This window comes from Cibotium barometz, chromosome 19, assembly GCF_041138505.1.
Source record: "Cibotium barometz isolate CiBa-2024 chromosome 19, ASM4113850v1, whole genome shotgun sequence".
Lineage (NCBI taxonomy): Eukaryota > Viridiplantae > Streptophyta > Polypodiopsida > Cyatheales > Cibotiaceae > Cibotium > Cibotium barometz.
In genome coordinates, this window is record NC_141064.1 from 44588230 (window position 1) to 44598548 (window position 10319).

Sequence of the window (10319 nt, forward strand, 5' to 3'; positions counted from 1 at the left end):
TCAAATACATATAGTTTGGGAGAACTGAAACACAGAATGCAACAATCAGAGCAGACTTTGGTAGTCAGATCAATACTGTGTGAGATCACACTCCTCAGCAAATGCAGGAAAAGTCACCTGTGCATATAGATGACTAGTGTTTAGTTATTTGGCAACTCTATCTAGACCCTACCACTTCCTTGATAGTAACTGATTTTCTTTTTAACGTGTAGTTTTTTAGGCATATCAAATTTAAGTACCAACGATAGTCTGAAAAAGGAGACCTCACAGAAGACGGGAACCATCCAAATAACCAATCTGGTTCAGGAGATAGTTGACTTGATTAACAACACAAGAATGTATCAAAGTGTGTTAGTAATCAAATACTTCAAAGTGATGAATTTAGATTCTGACAAAAGGTGGGCTTCTTAATACGGTGGGCACACAGAATTAAGCTTTGCTAGCAAGATCCAAGCCAACAAGTCTGTGGTCACACATAATTATGATAGCATTTGCAGGATATTCAGCTGCGAAAGCTCCCATCAACATCTACACTACAGCCACCCAACTCCTTGCATCAGCAATCGTGATACAGCTTTTGAAGCTAATCCATCACCCAATGCAGACCTGGGGGAAAAGTCCAAATGTTGGGGGCCTGCAGCCTCCACCTTAATATCCTCACATATTGGAAACCGGCAAGTTCTGGAAAAGCTCAGGCAAATGGGCATTGGTTAGTTTGGTCCGCTTGGTGAAGTTCCGCTGCTTCTTGGGCTTTGCCTTTTTTGGCTGCACACCTTGCACTCCCGCTACTGCCTTTCTCCGCGCTGTATTCGTTGCAGGTTTCATGCCTGCTTTCTGCAGCTCCCTCTCTACATCCACAAACTCCCTGGGTTTCTCAATACTTCTTACAAGTTCCTTAACATCATCATCTACCTTGATCTGCACTTTTGGGTCATTTGGGTAAGCAATGTCCTCTTGGGAATCACTGTTCATTAGCAACCATACCTGCCCACTTGCCTTCAATTCCTGCAAAGCATTTGGAAGGATCAAGAATGGCATGCCAATAAAAGGAACCAGCATAATTGCATATTTTAGAATACTTGTATGTAAACCTGCATTACCTGCAAATCTTTAAGTATACCAGGATAGGAGTCTTTGAGATCTCCTGTCGGAACACCTTCCGGAACCTTCCTGATTAGAACAAGTAGATCTTGCTTGGTCTTCAGATCATGTTTGGACTGCAAAAATAATTAACAGCTTATTGAAACAAAGCATATCTGAATTAATGGTATTACGCTCCATAATGCAGGAAACGGGGAGCAAACTACAGCAGAATCAAGCAAAGTTGACAGTATGAGGACCTTTCAACCTTGTAAGAGAACCGCTGTCCATCAAAGGAAACTTTTACATTGTTTTTCAAACTGTCAAAAACATCCTTGTTCTTCTTCACGTCCACGAAGCACATCTCTTCAATCTCAACTGGTGTCAGAGCTTGCCTTGTCTGAAACAAAAGAACAACATTCAAGAAATGTTTCCAACCCCACACCAGCACTCAAAGAGTACTGTAACCAAGAGTTATCACACCTTGGCACACAATTCAATGGATCAATTTACATACACCACTCCAACTATGGTCAATCTCAGGCTTCAACCATGATGTTAGCACTAAAGCCTCATCTGTTTTCTTGATGCCTACCCCTACTCTTCCCTACTAGAAGGTAGAGTGCATGGTTGTCAGCCATAGCTAGATGGCAGCCCTAAAGGCAATAGTCGCACACAACAGAAAGGAAACAGAAACAGCCACCCACTGGAAGCAAGGACTAGCATGGGGCATTCCAACGCCAAGGATGATAAGGACAAGCCTATTGGGGGGTCTCGATGTCTCACCTCACTCACGAAGAGCATCAAGCCAAGCAAGCCACTAAACTATAGTCGTATGTTCCGTATTGGTATGGTAAATTTTAAGTTTTTGCCCCCCTTTAGGATTGAAAATGGAAAATCACGGGAAAATTGGCAACATAACACAACATGTTATCACTAGAAGCATAAAGAATAGTTTTTTTTTAACATTTTCTCAATTACCCATAATTTCCCCAATCCCATTTATCCCAATTTCTCCAATTCCCTCACTTTCTCCCAAATTTTTCCTAACTCCCTCCAATTTCCTCACAATTCTCCCAATCTCTCCAAATTCTCGTGAGTCTCCTTGTCCATAAAGGTGTAGGGCATCACAGGCCTCACTTTCTCCCAAATTTTTCCTAACTCCCTCCAATTTCCTCACAATTCTCCCAATCTCTCCAAATTCTCGTAAGTCTCCTTGTCCATAAAGGTGTAGGGCATCACAGGCTAGGGACATAACAGTATCAGGGACCTTACAAGCGATGTGTGCCATACTACTAGGACATATACCATGTGATACCCTGTCTTAAGCACATAAGTGTAAGGTGGAACATCTAGTTCCTCCCTAAGACTCAACCTTGATGCAACCATTTCTCCCTTTAGATGCCATGATCAAACCTCTAGGTCAACCTAGCACAAGGATAGTCTACCAACCCATAGAAATTGTGGAGTTTCCTCCAAGTCTCAATTTTTCTCAATTCTTTGATTTTTCCAAATTTTCCCAATTTCTCCAAATTCCCTTGGTTTTCCCCAAGTCCATGCAATCCCCCCACCCCCCTTCCCCAATTTCTGCCAATTCCCTTAATTTCCCGAGTTTTTCCAATTTTGTCTAAATTCCACCAAATTCTTCGAATTTCTCACAATACCCTCAATTTCTTCGGATTGCCCTAAGTCCTTGCAATCCTTCACACCTATAAATAGAAACTTACTCATAAATAGCTATACTTTATGACATAACACTTATAAACACCTTAACCCTTGTAATCACAGCCCGCTACACTATTCCTCAGGGTCCCCTAGCCCCAAACTAACCATGTGGTTAGCATCGGATACGTAACATACTTCCCCATTGTCACTCTTAGAAATCAATCTAAGAAAGTCTAGCCACATCAGCCAACTAACTCCAAAATCACGTTCACATGTCTAATCTTTCCACATAGTTACTCATAAAGGAACCAGCTTAATCACACGCCATTGTTCCTACGTGACTATCTCAATGGAAAGAAAAGACAAAATCAAAACCAGCTTAAAGTTGTGAGGACCCCAATAACTTCTCAATTTCCAACTCCCACGAAATCAGACAACCTGAAATTACAGAGACAATTGTCTTAGCTAGTCATATTACCTATCCACACCAGGATTGGGTAATTCATCATACCTAGGAAATACATTCCCATTTGCAACATCTCAGAACTTGCGAGTTCTCTCAAATACACAAGCATTCCCTCAAAAAAACCTCCTCAACAAACATTTCCTGTCAGCATAAAGTGGTGCTCTATCCTGAGCATTGTTGATAGAATCTCTGGTAGTGACCAGCTTCTCCTCCATTTCCATCAAGAAATCTCTAACTGCATGAGTATGAATACCCTTAAGTCCCAACGTTACCAAGAATCTACCTATACATAAGCATAAATGTCATGTGCACACTAGGGGCAAGCAGATTGGCGAGCTAGATTGTGATATGTTGTGGGCAGACATGTGCTTTTTGGTCCGTTATCGATAGCGTGTGCTTTTTGGGCGTTCCTTCCCTATTTATTGGGGGGAGGGGTACCAGTTGGGCACACACCAACGGATGGAGCACAAAAGTGCAGAGCGCGTGGAGTAGGAGCACCATCGCGCAGGAGGCCATTGTCCTTGGGGGACAACCCCGGGGGGGAGGAGGACAAAAGATGAGGATGATGGCAGGGCACTCACGAGAGCATAACACTCTAGCTCGTGGCTCAGTGGGGACGGCCAAGATTGTGAGCCTCGCTCACGGCTGTCATGGTTGGGTGGCGAGTATGCCTGCACCCAGATATGTTTCTTCCGCTTTGCCTTCTAGGGTTAGGGTTTGTTGCTTTGTCTTGCTTTGCATGGCTTGTATTGCAGGTTTTCTTCTCAGAGAGATCTCGGGTATTTGATAGTGGTATCATAGCGACTCTGAGATCGCGCAAGGAAAGATACAGGTAAGATCTTTCCTGTTTTTGCAGTAGCGTGTGTGCAGGGCTGTTGCGCCCTTGGCCTTATGGGCAAGAGAGAGAGAGAAAGAGAGAGAGAGAGAGAGAGAGAGAGTGTGTGTCGGTTGCTGCACCCGTTTTATTTTTTTGGGGGCAGGTAGTGTCCAATTTTATTTTTTCTTAAAGCAAGCAGTTTTTTTTTAACACTTAACTTCCCGCAGCCGATAGCGCACGTGGGGGTCCCTTACCTGGTTGCACGGGCTACGAATGTGGAAAGGGCTGTCGATGGCACTTGTGAAGGGCTGTTGAAGTCGACCAGGGCTGTCGGTGGTTGCAGGGACTGTTGGGGCTTGTGGCAGCCCACATGGGGACTGCACCTTGCTGATGGGCACCCCTTTGGGGTGAGGAAGCCCAAGTTTTTGGGGCTGTTTCCCATGCAGCCATGCATGACGTGTGTGCACGCACTCATGCAGATGGAGGGCAGTCTAGCAGAGCTGCGCATGCCACAACCATCCGTGTTACCCGAGGTGTACCACACGCAGCCAAAGGTTGTGGACAGCCACATGTAGGTTGTCCGGACAAAGGCGTACGATCGTCAATGGGCTGCCCTACAGCAGCAAGTGATGGCGACATGTTTTTCTACGATCTCTCTTCATATTCTTTGCTCTCCAAGATGTCTAGGTTGTGTACGAAACTTTGTGGTGTACTTGCGAGGTTCGGATGTTCTATCTCAGTTTTGGACCAGCGTGTTATGAGGTATGTGTTTGTTTTTCACATGCACAAGATAGAGTTTAACAATAAAAGCACAGTGTTGTACCGTGTTATGCAAGTACACATGTTTGTTCTGGGGTACACATGGGAGTTTTTACCCCAGGAAATTTATGGACACACACAAGCGTTAGTCATGTCCTTGTACCACGCAAGACATAAACCTAATACCCTACAAATATTGGAATGACCATTGTTTTCGTTGTTGGGCTTTGATAGGCAAGACTTATCCGCATATGCAGGATTGAGGAATAGTTGACTACACATTGACACTGTGGCTACACGGATATTTGATAGAGGGCATCTAGATTAAGTTTACCTGTTGGGATTCATTGTTAAATTCCATGACAAGACGGTTATGCGACAATACCCAATATGTATGTACCTTTTCAACCTTACAGTCCTTAAGGTTTTGATGGTCCTCTAGTTTTATGTCCATAGCAAGAGTGTATATAGATATTCACGCTATTCCAAGTATACCCGCCTGTTCTTATACCAAGACCATTGAATCATGGTTATTTAAGAATTTGCACTATGCACATAACTTTTTGGAAGTAAGTTTTGGTTTCCAAGATTTTTTGGGTTTAGACAGATGCTTTGACTAGGACGCGAGTCAAGGTTGTTCTTTGTGTACACAGAAGTTGTCTAATCCCTGGACCAAGTTATGATCACTAGTCTCATTTGGAGTTCTTCCTTTCGAGAACTTGTTTCAGTTTGTGGCACATGGTCAGCCATTGTTTCTGATAGATCGCAACGGATCCACAAACTGGTGTTTTGTAGACTTCATTCAGACTCTGCGCCTACAAACACAAGGCTATCTCAACATTTTTGAGGGATAGATACTTTACTTTTGATACAGACAGTTATGATAGATGCTAGCTTGTGTCATACCCAGGTCTATTGGAACAGTTGTTCCTTTCATATCCAAGACTTTCCGAGGTCTGTTTCGGAAGTTAGACTTCCGAGGTGACGAAGTACAGATTGATGATCTTTTCTAGAAGATCGGTTCTTCTCTTGTTTGGGAAGAGACTACTGTTGTGTTCCACTTGGTTCAGGCTTCAGTAGTAGGCTCTTGGTTTTCCCAGTTTTGTGGTTTTTTTTTTCCAAACCAGATTTATAGAGGACATCAAGATGAAAGCATGGTAGTCAAATGGAAGATACTTCTAGTTTCGAGATAACTTTTTAGAACAGTGGTTGCTTACCTTTGGTACTAGTAGCATTGTCCGCTTCGAGTTACTCAGATGATCCATTTGCTCCGGATTCGGCTTTTGTGACTAGGAATTGACGCTCATGTCATGTTACTTGAGCAAGTCGATCTCTTAGTCGGATTGTCCTTGAGACTATTGGTTTCGACTGATAGAGGGTGTTTCTCTAGTGTTGCAAGTGTGACAACTTCTCCTTGAGTTCTTTTTCTTGAGCTCAAAAGTGAGCTCTTTTGAGGAAGGGGAGTATGTCATGTAGGGGCAGGCAGATTGGCGAGCTAGATTGTGATATGTTGTAGGCGGACATGTGCTTTTTGGTCCGCTATTGATAGCGTGTGCTTTTTGGGCGTTCCTTCCCTATTTATTGGGGGGAGGAGTACCAGTTGGGCAAAAACCGACAGATGGAGCACAGGAGTACAGAGCGCGTGGAGCAAGAGCACCATCGCGCAAGAGGGCACCAGATGAGGACGATGGCAGGGCACTCACGAGAGCGCGACGCTCTAGCTCGTGGCTCGATAGGGACGGCCAAGATTGTGAGCCTCGCTCAGAGCTGTCATGGTTGGGTGGCGAGTATGCCTGCACCCAAATATGTTTCTTCTGCTTTGCCTTGTAGGGTTAGGGTTTGTTGCTTTGTCTTGCTTTTCATGGCTTGTATTGCATGTTTTCCTCTTAGAAAGATCTCGGGTATTTGACAATAAATGTGTTGTAACCCATCGTTGAATGCTTAGTACTAGTGTAGGCAAACTTCACCATTGGAATGTAACTCTCCCAGTCAAATGGTCGCCTTGAGACCTATGCACGAAACCTGATTCATCCTCTATGTTAACCCATCAGACTGAGAATGATCAGCAAATTCCTCCCTAATTGAGAATCTTGTAACTAGAAGGTATCTCAACACTCTCATCATGACTAACATCAAAGAATGCGCACATTAGGACCGTGTTCAAAACAGAACACCTGTGTTCAAACCAAAACACCACTTATAAAAACCTCTCGCGTGAACCAATAACTATTGGTGCACATCCTGCAGACTATACAACAAATCATCAATTCTTTCCCCAGGCTGGCTGCTCCTAGATTTATACCTTCAAGTTCTAATGTCTCAAGGAAATCTACCTTACTAAACATAACCTAACTATCACCAAGAGTATCTGCCTAGCTTATATCATAGGCAATTCCGACTTCAAAATGAGCTAAAAAGATGCCCAACCTTTGGGTGCTTGGCTTGGTAGCTTTCACCAGTGTGGGCTGCTTAGCAGCCCCAAAACAATCCCATGACAAATTAGCATGTCAACATGTTAACCAATTATGGCGTGCACATGACGTCTCCATAATATGGTACACTTTGTTTCTAATATGGAAGCATCTCACACATTACATATAGTCCACGCATGGCACAGGAGCTTACTCAAGAACATTGGCAAGCACGATTGCCACAAGAGCAGGAGGTTGCTAGGGGCATCTGCATCCATGCTTCATGGATTGGGTGTGTTGAGAAGAATGCTTGAAGAAGAGGGGTCTTGCATTAAACACATTATGATTTTCTTGTTGTATTTAAACTTTGACAAGGTGATTTATCTGATGTGTGCACTCATGTCTCTACATGGGCTGCTTTTGTATTTCTGTCTTCAATATGTTTGCCCGACAACCAAGCCAGTTCATGAGAGTAGTATGTTGGGAAGCATCAGCTTAGAATCCCTACCAGTAGACCTGCTCTATCACACGTTATTTCGAGGCTTTTGTCGATTACCTATAGATGTGCAAGCTAATGTGAATGAACACACAAGAAGAGACATAATTAACCTCCAATAAACAAAAAGAGACATCATTAATCGATGCTAATGTACCTCAACGAACAGAAAGAGGCATGATTAACCGGCATTCTTACCTCCAATAAGAGGTCAATGACGCGCTTAATCTGGGCTCCGACGGGGGATTTCCTGATGAGGGCGATCTGCTGCAACTTGTCTTTGTCATTGAGGAAGGAGAAGCGCTGGGAGAGAGGGACTTGCTGCTGTTCTACAACAGGTAAGGGAGGGGGGGCCTTCTTGGGCAAGGCGGGCTTCGATGGGGCCGCGCGGACTGCTGTCTTCACAAGGGTAGCCTGTGCCCTCTGCTGCTGTTGTTTAAACTTGTCAAGCTGTTCCTGAAGAGCCATGGTGGTGTAGGCAGAGGCTTTCTCAGCGCAGAAACCCTACCTTCTTTACTACGAATTACTTGACTATTAGCTCCTAACTCTTCAACTTCTCCTGCAGATCCAGGTTATGATGCTGCAGAAACCTGCAGGCAATCGCAAACCCTGATTCCTTGCAGTAAAGACCCTGCTTTCATTCGGTGAAAGCCATTCCCCCAGCTTCTGAAACGATTCTTTGCTGCAGAAACCTGCAACGTGGAACCTCTGTCCCAACCCTATGTTTCCTACATTTATATGGGGAGAAAAATATAATAATTTCTTTTCGGACGCTCCCTATTTGTCCGCTCGGACGCATGCCCGCGCCCACTTCGTAACCGCCCAAAAGAGCCTTACCAGTCAAGAATTGACGTGGCCACAATCGGCTAAAAGCAATGCATATAAATCATTGGGAAGATAAATAGGCCAACAATTATAGAGAGAAGTAAGAAACATTACCTAGTTAGGTGCTTGATCCATAAGTTCAACTCTATGGATATGATAGAGGCACTTGGACTCGGGTAGAGCACCCCAACAGGACACCCAAACCCCACCCCACGTCCCCCAAACCCCCACAAAAGAAAGCACCAAAAACACCCAAACATCTCCTACCCCATTTCAAGTCCCAACCGAAGCATTAGTAGAAATTCACTTTTTTTAAACGCGTTGTTCCCCATTGATTCGTGCAAACCCCATTTTTGTAGGAATTCACTTTTTCTTTTTACGAGTTGTTCCCCATTGATTCATCCAAACCCCATTTTTGTAATGGAATTTCTTGTGAATCCAGATCAAGCAAACATCTAGCCCTTTTAGGGAACATCAACCTGTGCATGTCAATAATAGCACGCCTGAGCATGGCTAGAGTAGCAACATCCAGTGGCAATCAAGTAACATCACCACGTTCAATGGTGTAATAATAGCATGCTTGAGAATGGCATCCAATAGCAACTAGGTTAGATAACCATGTTCCATGGTGTAATTCTTGGTCGACAAGGTGCTCCATCAACCACCCATAAAAACTCACAATGCAAGGGAACGTAAGACAACATGGCACATGCAAGAACACATCCCTTATCAATGTCCAAGTATCTCACCAAATGCAATGGGCAAGAGGATGCTTCCAACTTTTTGCAACACTTTAAAGCCACACGTGAATCATCTCTTTGTGGCAACTAAGACACATTCAAGGCTAGATCTTTTCAATTGTATTTGATCGGAGTAGTGAAAGATTCATACATTGGACATCAAGAGCTAACCTAATTTAAAGGCTATATCTTTTCAATTGTATTTGATTGGAGTAGTGAAAGATTCATACATTGGACATCAAGAGCTAACCTAATTTGTGAAAAGGCCAATCTTGTAGCTTAGAAGCATTGAGCAAAAGAAGGAAACCATGAGGGCATAAATAGGCACGATGAGGGGTGCCATGAGCAAGTGTGCAAAAGATGAAAAACCAAATAACTAAAACCCTCAAGTGTTATTTCATAAAAGATAGACTCACCCTACATGACTAGCAAAGGAACGTGATAAAGAGCCAAACTCATCAAACGCTAGGCTCAACAAGAAGCATGTGTAATTGAATAAGGGCTTCGATGAGGCAAAGGCCAAGGAAACCAAGGAGCTAGTCTCAATGATGCAAGAGCAATTCAAGCTTAGCTGCATAGCGAAGAGAACTCACTAAGGCTACAATCCCGTTGGGACTTTGTGCGGTGTTCCAAATGCCATGAAAACCAATCAGTGCCCAAGTACCAACAAATGTGGTGTTCCAAATCAGTGCCCAAGTGCGGTGTTCGAAATGCAATGGAAATCAATCAGTGCCCAAGTACCAACAAAGGAGGTTTTAATGTCAAATTTGGCAATCATGTTGGCGTAGCTTGAGATGTGGTTCATGTGCTGAAATGAACCATGTTGATGTGAGAACACCTTTAGAGTGGTTCGCTTAAATTAAGGATACGGCTTTCAAAAGCCCGCCTTGAACATGTCTTCAAATGTTGCAAGATCAAAAGACCGCCTTGAATATGTCTTCAAATGTTGCAAGCTTATGTTTTGTGCTAGGAGGTTCTTGACTTGTTGTAGCATTCTAGAATAACTTTGAGGTTTTTATTATCATTAATTTGGAAAATAAAGATCATTGTGGTCATAGTA

At 43.5% G+C, this 10319-nt stretch overlaps 1 protein-coding gene across 1 annotated transcript; it reads right to left on the reverse strand.

Annotated features, from left to right (window-relative positions):
• Positions 1–289: 289 nt before the first annotated feature.
• On the reverse strand, positions 290–8408 carry LOC147628647 (Transcription initiation factor TFIIE, beta subunit). The gene is made up of 4 exons (XM_086813853.1): positions 7893–8408; positions 1349–1480; positions 1101–1217; positions 290–1005 (listed from the first exon to the last, which is right to left on the reverse strand). The coding sequence occupies exons 1-4, from the start codon at positions 8160–8162 to the stop codon at positions 658–660; spliced, it is 867 nt and encodes a 288-aa protein (XP_086669979.1). The 5' UTR covers positions 8163–8408; the 3' UTR covers positions 290–657.
• Positions 8409–10319: the final 1911 nt, after the last annotated feature.

Bases quoted from the DNA above. Each gene is read 5' to 3' on its own strand.
- LOC147628647 (XM_086813853.1), bottom strand. From the start codon at position 8,162: ATGGCTCTTCAGGAACAGCTTGACAAGTTTAAACAACAGCAGCAGAGG. The intron at 1,481-7,892 runs GTAAGAATGCCG...CTTTTGTTTCAG, and splicing joins TCATTGACCTCTTATTGGAG to ACAAGGCAAGCTCTGACACC. The intron at 1,218-1,348 runs GTTGAAAGGTCC...TTATTTTTGCAG, and splicing joins GACAGCGGTTCTCTTACAAG to TCCAAACATGATCTGAAGAC.